The 19,831-nt window shown below is 42.4% G+C and overlaps 1 protein-coding gene across 2 annotated transcripts; it reads left to right on the top strand.

Annotated features, from left to right (window-relative positions):
* The first annotated feature begins 2,275 nt into the window (after window positions 1-2,275).
* Window positions 2,276-17,944, top strand: LOC121551244 (leucine zipper putative tumor suppressor 1). Of its 2 annotated transcripts, none has more exons than XM_041863810.1 (5): window positions 2,276-2,638; window positions 11,631-12,097; window positions 13,541-14,383; window positions 14,629-14,823; window positions 16,493-17,944. In XM_041863810.1, the coding sequence occupies exons 2-5, from the start codon at window positions 11,747-11,749 to the stop codon at window positions 17,000-17,002; spliced, it is 1,899 nt and encodes a 632-aa protein (XP_041719744.1). In that variant the 5' UTR covers window positions 2,276-2,638; window positions 11,631-11,746; the 3' UTR covers window positions 17,003-17,944. The 2 variants fall into 2 exon arrangements, with proteins under 2 accessions (XP_041719744.1, XP_041719743.1); XM_041863809.1 differs by lacking the exon at window positions 2,276-2,638 and adding an exon at window positions 10,528-10,625.
* The last annotated feature ends 1,887 nt before the right edge of the window (window positions 17,945-19,831 follow it).

Genomic DNA, 19,831 nt, shown 5'->3' with positions numbered 1-19,831 from the left:
CTTTTGTTATTGACCAAATACTTATTTTCCACCATAATTTGCAAATAAATTCATTAAAAATCCTACAATGTGATTTTCTGGATTTTTTCCCCTCATTTTGTCTGTCATAGTTGACGTGTACCTATGATGAAAATTACAGGCCTCTCTCATCTTTTTAAGTGGGAGAACTTGCACAATTGGTGGCTGACTAAATACTTTTTTCCCCCACTGTATGGCAAATAGAAATCCTATATGGATGGTGTTAAGAGATAGATGGGAGGTGTTGAATGGAGTTGAAGGATGGGACTAATAACAAATAACAACAAATAATAACAAGATAACTAATAATGTAAGCATACTGTGTCCATAATAAGTATATAGGTTGTATGTTGGGAGCTTTTGGGAAAGAGCACAGTTAGAAAGATATGGCATATAGAAGCAAACCGGATGGACATCATGAAAATGATCGGAGAGGTTGAGAGTAGAAGAAGTTCAGGAGCAAAAACAAATAAAATAGAATTATTGTAAAATTGACTGTGTCCATAAAATGTAGATAGTAAGTATAAGCTGGAAGTAGAGGCCTAAGCATTGTTGTTCACTAATTTACCCCAAGTAGGGAAAGGATGGCGGGGTTGAAAAGTAATAAAGGGGAGTATATGTGGTCCTCTGTAGCTCAGCGGGTAGAGCACGGCGCTTGTAACGCCAAGGTAGTGGGTTCGATCCCCGGGACCACCCATACACAAAAAAAATTATGCACGCATGACTGTAAGTCGCTTTGGATAAAAGCGTCTGCTAAATGGCATATTATTATTATATATAAAAAACATGGGGGATTGGAAGTGATGCAGACAATTACATTGATGGAAGTTACAATACATCTGCAATATTAAGCTGATCTACCCCCCCCCAAAAAAAAAAAAAAAAAAAAGACAGGGAATCTTTACTAGGATTAAATGTCAGGAATTGTGAAAAACAGTTTAATTGTATTTGGCTAAGGTGTATGTAAACTTCCGACTTCAACTGTATGTAGCTTGTTTTTGGTCACAGATTCAGGAATGGCTGAAAAAATGCAACATTTACTTAGAGCTAAGTCTGCAAATAGCACTGCTGGGTGATTTGATAATCATAGTCAATCAATCAATAACATAATAATATTCTTAACAGAGGTGTTTATCTTTCATTTACAATCTGTAGAAACTATGAGAATAGAAAGGTTCAGAACTTTTGTGAAACATCACAGCACAGTGGAAAATATATATGGCAGCTAGAAATCAAAACTGGATGGTCTTCAGAGATAGATGGGAGGGGCTGAGGGTAGCAGAAGGCTGGGACTAAAAACAAACAAAAGATAACTCATGTAAAATATACTGTCCGTGAAATGTATGTAGTGTATACAGTATAAGCTTGAAGTGGAAACCTAAGTATTGTTGTCCGTTAGTTTACTCCAATTAGGGGAGGGGTGGTAGGGTTAGGGGGAAATAATAAAGAAGGAAAATATATTTGTAATATTAAAGCTGATCTAATCCCCCAATTGTTACAGAAAGGTCACTTTTAATGCAGCACATCTTGGTAGAGGTTTGGAAGGTGTCTTCCACCAACACCACAGTTCTAACCTGCATCCAGCTGTACATTAATTCATCTTTTACATAACTGTTATGAACCTAAATATATCCCTGTGTGAATTATTGAGCAGGGCTGGAGAAACCAGTGAAGCAGGTTTAATCCTCAGGATCTAAACACTGAGCGCTTAGACCAGGGAGACACAGAGGATAAGTCATATCATCAGCTCCAGAGCATTGTCAGAGTTTATTTTTCATTTAAAACCAACCATTTTTCAGTACACAAGTCTTTCTAATATTCACAAACTGTCAAATGAATACAGTAGAGACATTGTGTAACCACTAGGTTGTTACTGTTTTATAATTGATTTGCCTGCTCCTCTGTATTATTAACGTGGAGTAAATCAACATAGATTGGAAATGTTTAAGGCACAGTGGGTCGAATTACAAAACTGGCAGTGTGCACACTCAAACACACACACACACAGGAATAGGAATAGCTTTAGAAGTCTGTGGAGGCATCCAATAAGAACAGTGGGCTGATGGTATGTGGGTATACACAGGCAGTGGAGTGAGTTATGATGGATAACAGAATCTCTAGGCTGAGTGCCAAGGAGGTGGAGAGAGAGCGAGAGAGAGAGAGAGAGAAAGAGAGAGAGAGCAGATAGAGGGAGAGCTGAAAGAGGAAGAGGGAGGAGTAAAGAAAACAGAGTGGGAGAAATACAGCTCAATAGATAGGATGATGGGAGTGTGAGAGGAAGAGATAGCAGGGAGCAAGAAAAAGGGGGAGTGAGCGGTAGAGAGAGAGAGTGGGAGAGAGTTAAAGAGGGAAAGAACAAGGAGAAAGGAGAGGTAGAAAGAGGAAGAGAGCAAAAGGGTAGCTATGTATTTCTGTGGGAGGGTAACAGCGCTCAATTCCTGGGAGATGGGATGAAGTGAACACACAGTATGGAGAGACAAAAACGGGCTTAGAGGACAAAGAAAAATAAACACAAACATCAAAAGAGACGTTGCCCCTGTGTGTCCCACTCAGCAGCGCAAGCCATCCTCCACATGGAAGAGGCAGACCCGGGAAAGCAGCACAGCACTCAGTAATGGAGGTAGGTCACCTCAGGCTCAAATGTCATGGCTGGATGTGATGGGGTACAAGTGGTTCAAATCGATGACTAGCCCAGGGCAAACATGCTAGGAAGTAATGGAAAGGCAATGGAAAAAAGTGGAGCATGTGAATGTGTTCTGACTCTGCAATGTTTTACTGTAGGTAGAGCAAATGTTTTGCAGTCTATGATTGAAGAATAACCTTTATTTTAACAAATAAAGAGTAGAAAAGTTGATCATCCCCCAGACAGCAGCTTTCCACTGCTGTCTCTAAACACTATCAAGTGCAATATAATATGTAGCAATATACTGTTTCAGACTACAGCTTTTCAACAGCTTGTAATTACTCTCTAACAGACAACAGACCTCCCCAGTGTACATCAAACAAGGAAATGAGTGTGTGCTGCTATAACCACAAAACATTGTGACCACATTATGTGTTGAAACCTGCAGACAGATTTAAATACAGGTTCTGGTGACAAGATGAGACATTGGATAAACAGGGCACCTGCACATACATGCATTGTAGTGCAGCTTTATGCAGGGGAATCAAAAGGAATACAGAAATGTGTGGGTGTAGAAAAACTGGAGATGACAGGCTTTGGAGAGCAGCACAGAACTGTATTTTTTTAATATCCCATCTGTAGTCTCTTCAGACTAACCATTAAAACTGTCATGACCTGCTAAAGAAGCTCTCAAAATAACTGGCCCAGATACCCAGATACAGCATCTGTATACGAGGCTTGGTTCAGCGATGCTAATGTAGGGATGCTATTGCAGTGAATAAGTACAAATATTTGCTTCCCCACCCCAAATCTGATGTATAAATTGATCTCCTTAAAAAATTAGTACATAAAGTACATGTAGTCCTCAAAAGTCGGCTGTACAATCAATGGCTAATGTTAACCTTGCACACTAGTTAAAAGCTTCAGAATGAGTCTTAAAGCCACAATTTGAATTTGTATTTCAGCCCAACAGCTGCCTCGCCACATAAGCTTGAGGGGTGGGATTGAAGAAATGTAACCACTCTCAAATTCATGCCTTATACATTTGATTTTCTGACCACAACATCTGACCAGGAAAAATTCCAGGCCCTACTTGTGGCTCATGTCTTTTATCACTTACAGTTATCAGGATTTCATTTATCCAATACCTTCTCTTTTATTCAAACTGTTAATATGCCAATGGTGATTTGCAAGTTCAACCTGGTCTCATGGAAATTCGTAGGATTTGGTATGTAAATCTGTCCCTCCGTTTGGTTGATATATTACGTTACGTTATTTTACATTATGAATGAAATAGCGGTCGTACAATGTCATATGACATAGAGGATGTATAATATCATACGTCTTACCCGGTCGTGCAATAGCATACAAATTGGATGCTGTAACTTATCATACGTCTTGGTAGAATTGGTTGCTTGTTGCGTCATAACAACAAAGGAGAATTACAGGGAGAATTAACGTTAGTGGTTAGGAGAACTAACGACAAAGGTTAGGATAATTTTTCGTAGCAGGTTAGGTGAATTGGGTTAAGGTTAGAATAAGGGTTAGGGGAAGGGTTAACTAAAATGCTACAGGTGACTCAAACACGCAACCTTTGGATTGCTAGACAGTCGCGATATTCGCCCACCCATCCTCCCCACTTTCGTTTCTGTTTCAAGTAACTAGACTTTAGACAGAAATACATATAGTAAATGTCTTTGAGGCCAGGCTGGAAAGTTTGGAGCTAAATTTACTTCCCCTCTAATGTATCTCAGAAGACACTCTTGTCACTTTTTGGGGGCCTCTGATTGTTTGTGGGGGTTCACAAGCTTTCTGTCTGTGGTCCTGCATTATTGAAGAAGGATAGGCCTAGAGATACTTTTACGAACTTACTTTGAAAGTAACTACTTATCTATAAGTGGATGCAAGTAGTATCAGTCTCTACAGTTTCACTTTTAGATAAAGGTAGATAAATAGTGCTATTTGCTGCCATACTTTCTCACTGTGGCATTTCATTTTCAGTCTCTCAGAGATAAAAGCCTAAGAAGTAAATATTTTATGATTACGGAGAGGCTACTGATCTGTAGAATCTAATGTACGACGCACACAACTCTCTAAAACAATTTTTGGATAGATTCCAGCCACTTCAATGCTGAGGAACGTTAAGTGTACAGACATCAGAGAAGAATAATAAATGTAGAATGTGTATATTGTTTCTCAATAAGGAAATGTAAAAAAATATGTACATTAGGCATAAAGCCTTGTCACTTACAAACATAATTTTCTTGGCCTGGTCGTTAATTAAGGGTACCATTTGGATGCAATTAAGGACACGTTTCTCCTTGCACAGAGCCCAGCTGCTAGGCTTATGCAAATTCATTTCACAATGTTAACACCGGGCAGCCCAGATATGCAATTAATAGAATGGACATCACCTTTGTAGAGTAACGGTTGATTGTTTGTCGGCCTAAAGTCTAATTTGAAAGGGTTGAATCGCTTCAGGCAAGCATTCTAATTTCAGAGATATGCCTCCATTAAAACAGACCTGGCTGTTCTTACCTTAATGAAAAGCAATAGTGTTTTATTAATGACTAGTGCGTGCTCACTTCACCACAACCACTCATTTAACCTTGCCCCCCATCCACACAAGGCCCTTTCCTCCACCACTATATCATGCAACCTCACATTCAAACATGAAGTAGACATTTTAATTGATATCACTCACTCATTTTTTTGTTGTTGTCATTTAGCAGACGCTCTTATCCAGAGCAACTTACAATTAGTGAGTGCATACATTTTTCATACTGGCCCCCCGCACACAGACACACAAACACAAAAACTCTCTCTCTTCCCTCAGTGGCAGTAGTAATGAGTGTGTGCGATTCCCTCTTCAGCGCTGAGGGGTCATTCACTCACAGCCTCCTCACCAATGTACTAAGTGGAATATTCAATTAGCTTCCATTGTATGCTCTGAGGATACATCACACTAGGGCATGCATAGCCTGGATGGATGGATAGCAGGGGAATTAAGAGGGAAAGTGACAGATCGATTCTTGTCTCTGTTTCCCAGCATAGTGTCATTTAGTCTAAAGAAGATAACTCATACTTTCTACATGACCACACAATGAATAAGGGACAATGTCAAGCGATGTGAGGGGAATCCTTGACAGCATACAGAGATAGAGACAGGGCCTTCCTTTTCAATTATTCACCTCATCACACACTGGAAATGCTTTTGCTGTCCTTTTTGATGGCTCACATTCACACACACACACACAATCTACAGTGCATTCAGAAACTATTCAGACCCCTTGACTTTTTCCACATTTTGTTACGTTACAGCCTTATTCTAAAATGGATTAAATCTACACACAATACCATATAATGACAAAGCAAAACAGGTTTTTAGAAATGTGTGTAAATGTATTACAAATAAAAAACTGAAATATCACATTTACATAAGTATTCAGACCCTTTACTCAGTACTTTCTTGAAGCACCTTTGGCAGCGATTACAGCCTCGAGACTTCTTGGGTATGATGCTACAAGCTTTCTCTCATTCTTCTCTGCAGATCCTCTCAAGCGCTGTCAAGTTTGATGGGGAGCATCGCTGCACAGCTATTTTCAGGTCTCTCCAGAGATGTTAGATCGGGTTCAAGTCCGGGCTCTATAGCTGGGCCACTCAAGGACATTCAGAGATTTGTCCCAAAGCCACTCTTGTCTTGGCTGTGTTATTAGGGTTCACATCAAATCAAACTTTATTTGTGACATGCGCCGAATACAACAGGTGTAGACCTTACTGTGAAATGCTTACTTACAAGCACTTAACCAACAATGCAGTTCAAGAAATAGAGTTAAGAAAATATTTACTATATTAACTAAAGTAAAAAGTACACAATAAAATAACAATAATGAGGCTATATACAGGGGGTACTGGTACCGAGTCAATGTGCAGGGGTACAGGTTAGTCGAGGTAATTTGTACATCTAGGTAGGCCATTTTATTAATTGTTCAGGAGTCTTATGGCTTGGGGGAAGAAGCTGTTAAGGAGCCTTTTGGTCCTAGACTTGGCGCTCCGGTACCGCTTGCCGTGCGGTAGCAGAGAGAACAGTCTATGACTTGGGTGACTGGAGTCTTTGACCATTTTTGGGCTTTCTTCTGACACCGCCTAGTATATAGGTCCTGGATGGCAGGAAGCTTGGCCCCTGTGATGTACTGGGCCGTACGCATTACACTCTGTAGCGCCTTACGGTCAGATGCCGAGCAGTTGCCATACCAGGTGTTGATGCAATTGGTCAGGATGCTCTCGATGGTGCAGCTGTATAACTTTTTGAGGATCTGAGGACCCATGCCAAATCTTTTCAGTCTGCTGAGGGGGAAAATGTGTTGTCGTGCCCTCTTCACGACTGTCTTGGTGTGTTTGGACCATGATAGTTTGTTGGTGATGTGAACACTAAAGAACTTGAAACTCTCGACCCGCTCCACTACAGCCCCGTCGATGTTAATGGGAGCCTGTTCAGCCCACCTTTTCCTGTAGTCTACGATCAGCTCCTTTGTTTTGCTCACATTGAGGGAGAGGTTGTTGTCCTAGCACCACACTGCCAGGTCTCTGACCTCCTCCCTATAGGCTGTCTCATCGTTGTCGGTGATCAGGCCTACCACTGTTGTGTCGTCAGCAAACTTAATGATGGTGTTGGAGTCGTGTTTGGCCACGCAGTCGTGGGTGAACAGGGAGTACAGGAGGGGACTAAGCACACACCCCTGATGGGCCCCAGTGTTGAGGATCAGCGTGGCAGACGTGTTGTTGCCTACCCTTACCACCTAGGGGCGGCCCATCAGGAAGTCCAGGATCCAGTTGCAGAGGGAGGTGTTTAGTCCCAGGGTCCTTAGCTTAGTGATGAGCTTTGTGGGCACTATTGTGTTGAATGCTGAGCTGTAGTCAATGAACAGCATTCTCACATAGGTGTTCCTTTTGTTCAGGTGGGAAAGGGCAGTGTGGAGTGCAATTGAGATTGCGCAATCTGTGGATCTGTTGGGGTTGTTGTCCTGTTAGAAATTTAACTTTCACCACAGTCTGAAGTTTTCATCAAGTACTTTGCTCCTTTCATCTTTCCCTTGATCCTGACTAGTCTCCCAGTCCATGCCACTGAAAAACATCCCCACAGCATGATGCTGTCACCACCATGCTTCACCGTAGGGATGGTGCCAGATTTCCTCCATTCACGACGCTTGGCATTCAGGCCAATGAGTTCAATCTTGGTTTCATCAGACTAGAGAATCTTGTTTCTCATGGTCTGAGAGTCCTTTAGGTGCCTTTTGGCAAACTCCAAGTGGGATGTCATATGCCTTTTACTTAGAAGGGGCTTCCGTCTGGCCACTCTACCATAAAGGCCTGATTGGTGGAGTGCTGCAGAGATGGTTGTCAATCTTGAAGGTTCTCCCATCTCCACAGAGGAACTCTGGAGCTCTGTCAGAGTGACCATTGGGTTCTTGGTCACCTCCCTGACCAAGGCCCTTCTCCCCCGATTCCTCAGTTTGGCCGGGCGGCCAGCTCTAGGAAGCGTCTTTGTGATTCCAAACTTCTTCCATTTAAGAATGATGGAGGCCAGTGTGTTTTTGGGGAGCTTCAATGCTGCAGACATTTTTTGGTACCTTTCCCCAGGTCTGTACCTCGACACAATCCTGTCTAGGAGCTCTATGGACAATTCCTTCGACCTCATGGCTTGGTTTTTGCTCTGACTGTGGGACCTTATATAGACAGTTGTGTGCCTTTCCAAATCATGTCCAATCAATTGAATTTACCACAGGTGGACTCCAATCAAGATGTAGAAACATCTCAAAGACGATCAATGGAAACAGGATTCACCTGAGCTCAATTTCTAGTCTCATAGCAAAGGGTCTGAATACTTATGTAAATAAGGTATTTTCTAAAAACCTGTTTTCTCTTTGTCGTTATGGGGTATTGTATGTAGATTTGATTTTAGAATAAGGCTGTAATGTAACAAAATGTGGAAAAAGTCAAGGGGTCTGAATACTGTCATGACTGCAAGGACTTAAGGCTAAAAACGCTTTATAATTATGTCTCTTCAGTTTACGCGCCACGAGGAAGCCTAACCATATTTCTACTGAAAATAACACTGGGCTGTGTGACACAAAATTGCATGACCCCCCCTGTTATTCTGCTACCAAATATGTTTTATTATGATAATTTATATGAACCATCAATTTAATTATACATATTCTATTTCACAGAAGTGATTTGATCAATTGATAGTGACAGAGTCACACATAGTGGAAGATTACTTCCAATTTCTTTGACTCCTTGACTAGGTCATAGCTCAGCTTCTGAATGTCATAGAGACAAACCAAATATATCATCTGGCATTTTATCGCTTGTGTCTAGCCTAAAGCATTATGCATTTAGGAGTCGTTTTAGATCAGTATAAACAATCGCTAATTGCTCTACTGTACCTCTTTAACAGAGGTTCCCACGAAACAGGACCCCCTAGGTTGGGAACCCCTGCTAAAGAGGTACAGTACAGCAGAGCAGCTTGTTCATTGTGGGACAGGTATACATCCTGTCCTGTATGGCCCTGCTCTCGCCTCTATGAGGTAATGGATTGGCTACGCGTCACTGTGTGTCTGAGTGTCAGCTGGTCCACTGTGTGGCAGGCCTTTGTGTCAGGCAGGTCAGCTGTGGCTTGGTGGGGCACGTGTTTCAAACCCTCCCCCTCACTATGCACACACTCACGCTAAGAGATCACTCCCCCAAACCCCATTCGCAGTGTCGCCCCAAATACCCCCAATCGTTCTCCAGTGACTGAAGGCCTTACATCATGGTGATCCTAGAAGGCCTGAGGGTCAGATGGATTTGTATAATACATTTCAATTATGTAATCTTGATGAAATTACAAAATCTTCCTAAATACAAGAAGAGCCTCTGATAGGGTGTAGTAAGGACAGCTCACATACATAATCTTGGATATCTATTATAGACTAAAAGGAAAGCGATAGATTTTGGGGGAAATATTTCCCTACTGCTAATACAGTTGTGCCCTGTTGTTCATCAGGAGTTGAAACTCAACAAATTTATTTATTTAGAAAGCAATGGATCTTCTTAAAATCAATCATGTTCCATCTGTAAACATTGTACAAAATATTCCTTTGATCAACCAAAAAAAGTTGATCAATTAATGTTTGTATGTTAAAAGATTGAATCAATTTAGGCTGCTTGCCTAAAACAAGGGTTTACTTCTACAGTATATTCCTAGAGAGGCTGAGAAAGTGGGCAAGCTGAAACTGATACAGCAGCACTAAGAGCAACTCAAAGCCGCTCAAAAGCTGCTCAAAGCCCTCAGCAGTAAATCACTCTTACTGCACAATTTGCCCCTTATTCTAAAGTGTAGCCGTTTATTTAACACTCAAATATGGTGTTTGCAGTTCAGTAGGAATAAATCAACTACCAGACAAAAGTCCACACAAAGACTGGCACACTTCAGCAGATAAAGAGAAAGAGGGGTTATTTCTCTTCAGCCAGAGAGGTGTTTGTTCAGAGTGGGTGCAGGGCAGTGTGGGAGGAACAGGGAAGGGAAGGGGGTATTACGCAGTCAGTTGATGGAGAAAAGGGGGCGGAGGGAGTTTTGGGGGTGTACAGGGGGTTTAAAGAATCTATTGTGAAGAAAAGGAGTTAATCACTTGAGCGCAGTGTGCCAGTGTAAAAGGAGCACATGCTGTACACCCCATTCCCTGGGGGGCTTCCAAGGTCCAATCTCCCGTCTAGCTGAATTTACATGTCAGTTATGCAAAGGCAGGCCGCCTCTGAATAAAGCAAAGAAAGACCCACCCCCTCAGAATGGTACCCTCTTGGCTGGTGATAGTGGTGGTGTGTTCACTGCATGAATGGTTTATTCAGGACACACACACTCAGACACACACGGCTACATGGTATTTCCAGGACTGAAGGGATTGCTGCGCGTTAGTCTGTAGATGGATGCTTTGCCATGGCAGTAAGTCAATGTGAATATTTTCTAGTCTTGTGATTAATTTTGGTGGTGAATTCTAGAATTTGAGAGGGATTGTGAAAGAATGAGGTGAGATACAACTGTCAGACAGACAGATAGGCGGGGGGTGGGGGGGAGAGAATGATGTCAAAGATTGTTTACATATGGCATCTGGCATTTGTTCTATACTTGAACTGGTACAAATCAAAACAATAATTAGCTATTATTTGAGGAAAATTGTGAAAGGGATCATGCCAAACAGTACCATGTCAAACAGTATAAACACGTAGAATGTATCCTCCTCCTGAACGAAGCTAAATATTTGTTTGTTTCTGACATGCTGTATTGGATAGTGGCCAAGAGGCTGTATTCTGTTTCGTCCATTGTGATTCTAGTCCACATAGCTATTATTGCATTTTCTATGAAAAGATAAGGTGAGCAGAAGAGTTCTTACTTGGTGCATGTTTTGTCAGTCTTTTCATCTCGTCCTGAGAGACAAACAGTGCAATACTAACACTCCTTATTAATTCAAAACAACAGCACTTACACCATGCTCTAATAAAAAAATAACACTAACAGTGACAGCAATGCATGTCTTCTAGGCCAGCCACACCGTGGAAAGAATGATTTGCAACGGATTAGCTGTCAGATACGTACTACTTAATGTGACTATTATAGTTGGCCCGTTGCGCCATGCTTTTGTTCCTGTCGACATTATGCTTAAAGAAAGGACACCAGGTGGTTGGGGAGCCCATGGGTAATATCATTCACTTTGGAGACCTCTGATACTTAGTAACTAGTGACAACTGAAAGGCACTAAGTCTGTTCCCTAGAGGGTTAGAGATCATGGCTAGCAACATCTGGGACCTTGTGTCTCCCAGGGCAGGGATGATGAAAAGAGGGTACGTCTACAATATGGTTTGTTGCGAAAGTAATAGTGAGAAAAGTAGCATTTACAAAATTCAACGACAACAAAAAATCTCAATTTAAATCTCAATTTCTTCCCTTCAGATCGAAACATTGACAATATCTCCCTGGGGTCATGAGTTTATCCCCCACTACCTCTTCAACAGCATACGTTAAAGTTGTCAGGACATTCCTTCTGCCCTCCCCTATGCTCAGAGACCATGGGAAGCGTCGGCAGCCTCATCTCAGGTCACAGTCTTCACAGCAAGCACTGTCAGGCCACAGAGTACAAATTAAAGAAAGCGGGCCATCACCGGAAGACAGGCCGGAGCCTGGATGGTCTACTGAAGTACAGCTTTGCACAGGGATCCTCCAACCACACACCTAAAGCAATCTCTCAGGCAGGCAGGAGTGAGGACTTCTTTTACATAAAAGTGAGCCACAAGCCGTGGATGACTCACCACAGAGGCATCCCAGCAGAGGACCATTTAGGAGAGGGACATTGTACTGATATGGAACCAGACAGTAGAGTGCCACCTAAATTGCTGCCTACATCTGGGAAACTGGAGAAGGTGAGTCGCTGACTTGCTCAACATACTTGCTCAACATACTTGTCTGTGTCAATATTTCTGTGTTGTACAATTGACAGCCAGGAAGACAATTTCAAACACAACTTCAAGATCAGACAAGCACAGTAGATAGCAAACAAAAACATTACCCCTGTTGAAACACCAAGCTTTGTGTTGTCCTGTCACGATTCCGCCGAGCCTGCCCCACCTCCTGGTTCGGGCAGGCTTCGGCGTTCGTCGTCACCGGAGTACTAGCTACTGCCGATCCCATTCTCATCACTCCACTTGTCATGTCTTGTCAATCACACACACCTGGTGCTCATTCCCCTAATTAGTATGTGTATAAATGTTCCCTCTGTTCCCCTTTGTGAGTGATTGTTTTGTTGTGAGAGCGTGTAGCTCGGTTGAGCTACATTTCACTGTGTTATTGCCAAGGTGGATGTTTTCCCTTGTACAGTGTAGTTTGACGCTTGGGGCGTTTGATTTATGCAAACGGATTAAACTCTGGACTTCGGTATTTTACCTCCTGCACCTGACTCCTTCTTTCACACCTCGTCACATGTCCAGTCTTTTTAACCATCTCCAAGGTTGATGACTTAAGCAATAATTTTGAGTTTGGTTTTCAGCCTAACTGCAGATGCATGTAACCACACTCAAAGTCATACACAGAGCTCGATGCAAGGACTGACAGTCCAAGAGATTTAAATTATAATTTTAAACATATTTTTAAGCTATACATTATTAGTTTAGAAAGACTAAAATGACAGCAGAAACAAACAATGGTGTAAAATAACCTTATACAACCTAATGATTGGGTTGGACAGTTGTACTAAGCTTATGAGGCATTATAAGTGATATTCTTCAAGAATGAATGTGTAGGCTATTTTTATTAATTAAAATCATATTAAATATTGCAGATTGCAATGCCTTGATCTTTTGTAAGATGTCATCAGTGATGTTCTTCTCAAAACCCTGCTCTCTGAATAGGCCTTTATGCCCCAGTAGAAAAAGTGCTTTCCAGGGATGAAGTCACTGGACAGGAATGCTGAGTCCACAAGATTACCACTCCCACTTCAACAGCGCAACACATTATTAATATCACAGAGTAGGACTATTCATATTTTCTCAGACAGTACAACAGGGTGGAGTAGGAGGTTGGGTAAAACTGGTGGTGTTTCCAGACAGCACAGATGGGACATGTGGAATAAGCTCATGTTTCACATCTTTCATGACAGTTTCATGTATTCTGTATATTCTTACATTGCACTTTTACATGTACAAATCTCCAATTTCTGGGTGGTTATCTGTTCTCGTCAGCACTAAATAATTGATTATTCATTGGTAGCACTATTTGCTTACATGATCATCTCCATTGCTAAAATGAAAGGTTGAAAACCAAAACCAACAGGTTCTCTGATCGACTATTTGCTCTCCTTCCGTCTCTAGAATATTGAGAAAGCTTTGATCCGGCCCACAGCCTTCAAGCCAGTCATCCCTAGGAGCACCTCTTCCACAGAGACTCGCGACAATCTCACCCACCTGCTTATTCCCCCAGAAAGGACCAGAGACTCCCAGGGGCCCAAACAGGACACCTTTTCAGGGACACTCTCAGACTCTGGGCAGGATTCAATGTCCAGCCTGCCTACTCACAGCACCAATGGGAGCCTCAGTGCTTCCACAGGCCCATTGTCTCAGTGTGCAGGAGGCTCAGCCCATGGCATGACCCATCCCCTGCAGCCCCCCCGCTCTACATGGACCAATGGGAATGGCATTATTGCCAGTGCTAGGGTCGCAGCTCTAAGCAATGGTGGGGCAGTGAAGGCTAACAGGGATGCCATCTCCATACTGTCCACTCAGCAGCCTATCCCTCTATTGGAGGAGATGGGAGGCTGTAATCGCTCTCCCATCTCAATGGACGAGTCCCTCATTGAGCTGCTGGAGAAGAGGCTGCTGGAGAGTGAGACAGAGCTGCAGGAGCTGCAGGTGAGCTTTGAGGAGAAAGAGGTGGACACTTGCCAGCTGTTTGAGGAGAGGCAGAGGTATTGTGTTGAGGAGATGGAGGGCCTGAAGCAGCGGTGCTCCACCAAGCTCAGGCAGGTCTCGCAGAGGGCCGTGAGGAACCACCAGGCCTTGCAGCTGCAGGTCAGTCAGCTGCAACAGGACAAGCAGAAGCTCCAGGATGATCTGGCCAGGATGACCCAGGAGAAGGACCTGACAGAGGTCAAACTGAGGTCATTTGAGAGGGAGAAAACCCAGCTAGAGCCCACCTTAGAGGAGACCCAGTGGGAGGTGAGTGTGGCCAGCATGTGTTATACATTTTTCCTGACCACATGGCCTTACCATGAAAATCAGGACCCTAGTTGTGACTGAGTGGGCCAAAAGTATTTCCTGGTCAGGTCACTAGAATAAACTAGTTATAGGTACTGAGCACATTGCACAGGGTTTGCACAGGCCAGAGAGTATGTAATTTCTAAAATTTCTCGAAAGCAGCCAGTAATTCAATTGCAATTTTTACTTTTTGCATTCTTTACTAGGTATGTCAAAAGACTGGGGAGATCTCCCTGTTGAAGCAGCAGCTCAGGGACTCCCAGGCTGATGTCACTCACAAGCTGAATGACATCGTCAGCCTCAAGGCCTTGCTGAAGGAGACTCGGGCCAAAATGGAGGCATTAGAGCAGCAGAACAAAGAACAAGAGGACAAGATACGCTCTCACAGTGTGGAGGTCGAGGTATTGGGTCTCTTTTGTTAAAATAAAATTAGAGATAGTATGATATGCATACAGAATAGATTTCTTTAGTAAAGTGCGGACGCTACACTAGTGGTGAGCATTTAAGTGTGAGTGACAATGCTGAATCTAGGTCATTATCTACAGTCGTGGTCAAAAGTTTTGAGAATGAAACAAGTATTGGTCTTCACAAAGTTTGCTGCTTCAGTGTTTTTGGATATTTTTGTCAGACGTTACTATGGTATACTGAAGTATAATTACAAGCGTTCCATAAGTGTCAATTAACTTCTGTGCCACATCCTGACTGATGGCAGCCCATTCTTGCATAATCAATGCTTGGAGTTTGTCAGAATTGGTGTGTTTTTGTTTGTCCACCTGCCTCTTGAGGATCGACCACAAGTTCTCAATGGGATTATGGTCTGGGGAGTTTCCTGGCCATGGACCCAAAATGTTGATGTTTTGTTCCCCGAGCCACTTACTTATCACTTTTGCCTTATGGCAAGGTGCTCCATCATGCTGGAAAAGGCATTGGTCGTCACCAAACTGTTCTTGGATGGTTGGGAGAAGTTGCTCTCTGAGGATGTGTTGGTACCATTCTTTATTCATGGCTGTGTTCATAGGCAAAATTGTGAGTGAGCCCACTCCCTTGGCTGAGAAGCAACCCCACACATTAATGGTCTCAGGATGCTTTACTGTTGGCATGACACAGGACTGATGGTAGCGCTCACCTTGTTTTCTCCGGACAAGCTTTTTTCCGGATGCCCCAAACCATCGGAAAGGGGATTCATCAGAGAAAATTACTTTACCCCAGTCCTCAGGAGTCCAATCCCTGTACCTTTTGCAGAATATCAGTCTGTCCTTGATGTTTTTCCTGGAGAGAAGTGGCTTCCTCACTGCCCTTCTTGACACTAGGCCATCCTCCAAAAGTCTTCGCCTCACTGTGCGTGCAGATGCACTCACACCTGCCTGCTGCCATTCCTGAGCAAGCTCTGCACTGGTGGTGCCCCGATTCCGCAGCTGAATCAACTTTAGGAGACGGTCCTGGCGCTTGCTGGACTTTCTTGGGCGCCCTGAAGCCTTCTTCACAACAATTGAACCTCTCTCCTTGAAGTTCTTGATGATCTGATAAATGGTTGATTTAGGTGCAATCTTACTAGCAGCAATATCCTTGCCAATGAAGCCCTTTTTGTGCAAAGCAATGATTACGACACGTGTTTCCTTGCAGGTAACCATGGTTAACAGAGGAAGAACAATGATTTCAAGCACCTCCCTCCTTTTAAAGCTTCCAGTCTGTTATTCTAACTCAATCAGCATGACAGAGTGATCTCCAGCCGTGTCCTCATCAACACTCTCACCTGTGTTAACGAGAGAATCACTGACATGATGTCAGCTGGTCCTTTTGTGACAGGGCTGAAATGCAGTGGAAATGTTTTGGGGATTAAGTTCATTTTCATGGCAAAGAGGGACTTTACAATTAATTGCAATTAATCTGATCACTCTTCATAACATTCTGGAGTATATGCAAATTACCATCATAAAAACTGAGGCAGCAGACTTTGTGAAAATTAATATTTGTGTCATTCTCAAAACTTTTGACCACGACTGTACTTGGCCTCCATGTTCAACAGCAAAGTGCATTTTATAATGACACAATTCATCTATTCCACCCCAGGTATGCCACAATGAGCTCCAGCGCAAGAAGAACGAGGCTGATCTTCTAAGAACAAAGGTGGGCATACTGGAGACAGACATCAAAGGAATGAAAAAGGATCTGGCCCTTGCAAAAGAACAGAAGCAGCAGCAGAAGGCCAAACTGGAGGCCCAGGCCCAGGCCCAGCAGAGGTCAGACCAGAGTGGGGGGAGTGAAGGGTGCATGAGCACTTACTCCCTCCAGGGAGAGGTGGAGAGACTGAAAGGAGAGCTCAGGGAAAAGAGAGAGATTCAGGAGAGGCTGTCGAACAGCTTTGAGCATGAGAGACAGACGTGGAACAAGGAGAAGGACAGAGTCATCAAGTACCAGAACCAGCTTCAGCTTAACTATCTGCAGATGCACAAGAAGAACCAAGACTTGGAGAGAATCCTGCTGGAGCTCACAGTGGAGCTGGAGAGTCGGTCGGAGCTCGACGTGGACATCCACAGCTCAGGGTTTCACTATGAGGATATGATCGCCACAGAAATTTGAGGGAGAAATGCACAGAGAATAATAAAACAATATAATCAACTGTTATAACAGGGTAATTAAACAATCATATTAAACATATAATTTGTTATATCTGGCCAGAAAACAGATGATCCATTGCTGCCTTGGCAGGTGCAGCTTTTTAAAGGTTATCAAGTTGGCTAACATAATGCTGCACAATATGACAGAATTGGGGTCAGGTCTGACTACTAAAATCACTGTAATTCTCTATGACTGTGTAAAGCAGGCTTTAAGCTTTTGTTACGTTACCCATAGGGTTGATTTCCCAGAAACAGATGAAGCCTAGTCTTGGACCAAAAAATTTTTGGGATGGAGATTCAAGACGAGGCTTAATCTGTGTCCAGGAAACCGTCCCATAATGTTCAATTGACAGTAGCCTACAAAGTGGTTATTCCTCTTCAGCCGTTTCCCAGTACTATAGTTAAATTAAGGCATTCGTTCTGCATGTGACAAGTCCTACATAGGATGTTGCAAGTCTCCACAACAACCTCTGAGACTCATCGATATGACGTGATTTATTTGTATTTAACTTTTTTGATCACAAGCATCACTGTGGCCAGAGATATTGCAGAGAGTGTGAGGCAAGAGGATGCCCTCGTCAGCACCCACACAGATACTGGCTGGCATCTGCATGTGTATGGGAGTTCACATCTCTCTCCTGCAACATGATATAGTAGCTGCATGGCAACAAATGCTGAGGAGTGCAGCCTCCTGCGTCACACAGTCTTTATTTTTGTCGGAAGTCGCCCCACTCTTTGTGGTAACCGTATGGCTGAGTCTGCCTAAGTGTCAAACCACTGGATGTATATTTTGTGAATTATCATCAGTATTATTTATTGATAGAAGTGACACAGATGTTCAACACAGTATTGTACTGATTACTGTTTGAAAGGAACTCATTAAACTGAGATGATAAAGAATGTACATCAATGCACTTCCATTGTAAGAGGGACTAGGAGAACATGATTGTCAAAGTACATCCTACACTACACTGAGACTGTCTCACTGGTACAGATATCTCACAGAGGTAAATTTGGCACAACATCCTGTTCACTCTCAGCCTAGCCTGATTGTGACATACAGCATCAAGGCTGAAATTTAATTAAGGACTATTGTTAGGATATAGGCCTACAAGGCTGTAAATGGAACAATGTGGTCACCAGGCTGAGAACATCATTCCAACTTTTATCTGATGTGCTTGACATGCAATGCAAACCAATGAAAACACAAACACAGCTCAACCAAGGAATTTCAGAAACATAAAGTAAATCACACAAATAATACAAATAATTACAGTCAGTAAAAGGCAGAGAGGCTATTAAATGTTATTCTATATTGGCACTGTGTTTCTATAGAGAATAGCAATAACGTTTACATAAATGTAAGGGTTACAGATACTTTTATTGAGACCGCAAGATAATAGAGAATCACAAACCAATAATAAATATAATACATGGGTACTCAGATCTCTGCAAATCTTTTTCTGCCATCACATGGATGTTTTTCAATCTACCTTTCTAACATGACACCATAAAGGTTAGAAAGGGAAGCATAGGTTTTATCAGACCAATAGAGGCAGTCCAGTCTGTATCAGTAATTGGACACTAGTTAAGCACATGAGATAGTATGATAATGGAGCCTTATCCTGCTGTGATTCTGATGGACAGACAACACTCAAGCACAAAGAGGTTTGAATAAATTAGCAGGGGGAGGCACATGTGCAATGTACAAAAGAAGGACACTGGCTATTTTTACGGTCTCTGGTCATAGAAAAACTAGCTGTTTTGCAGATGTATAATAACCAAGCACTCAATAAATCCACACATTAATTATGAAACAGAATACTGTATATATATTATTTACAATTTGGAATATGGAATATGTACAAGTGCATGTATAATTAATCAAGTTCAACAAATGATCTTACAGCCAGGCACCACAGGCTAAAATGACATGTTTTGGTATTTTGGTCCTATAACATTAGTACTTAAAAAGTACAAAGTAAACATAAACATGGCTGTATTTTGGATGGATGGATATCCTCCATAGGGTTCTAGCTTGGCAATAGCCCAAAAATGTACTGTTAAGGAGTGTAGGCGAGCCTACCGTTACTCCTTAACCTCCAAGGACCTTGCTGTATATGTTATGTTTAGAGGGAGACTGGCTCTGGCAGCCAAAACAAATACTCCATCTAAACGTAAATCAATTCTCAAATATGGTTCTAGAAAAATGAATCCCTTTACTTGCATATCACGTAAAACCAATTTCACAAATGCAAAATATACACTTACTGTACACTATTTAACACAGTTGCATTTGACTATATTTTTCAGTTACAACGCTATTCTGGCATCCTTCCTTCCGTTACACATAGGTGTTCGGAGCACGCTAGATAGCTAATTAGCACAAGTGGTCGCCTCAGTCTTCCGTAAACAATCGCTGTAACATGGAAATATGGCCATATGGGAACCCTAACCCTATACGGTGTGTTGTAATTTAACCAAAATTGTATTATTCTTTCTAGCTGATATGAAAGATAATTTTTCCAAAACCGTACAGCAAGCGAAGCATATTAACATTTCAGACCGAGCATCGAAGCTGCTAACAAAACCCCCCCGGACGGAAGATACCTTCGTGAATAGACGCTAACGTTAGTGGCAAGTGATATGCATGGTAGAGATATTTTCAACCTACCTTTAGTTGGCAATACTAATTAATTCTCGATTTGGAAGGCTAATTGCTGGTGGAGCTCTGATAACGAGGAAATATTCAGAAAGATATTTAATTGTACAGAGTGAGAAATGTCTCTCG

This window comes from Coregonus clupeaformis, chromosome 18 (assembly GCF_020615455.1).
Source record: "Coregonus clupeaformis isolate EN_2021a chromosome 18, ASM2061545v1, whole genome shotgun sequence".
Lineage (NCBI taxonomy): Eukaryota > Metazoa > Chordata > Actinopteri > Salmoniformes > Salmonidae > Coregonus > Coregonus clupeaformis.
The sequence above is the reverse complement of the archived record's forward strand: the minus strand, read 5'-3'. Positions and strand labels throughout refer to the sequence as shown.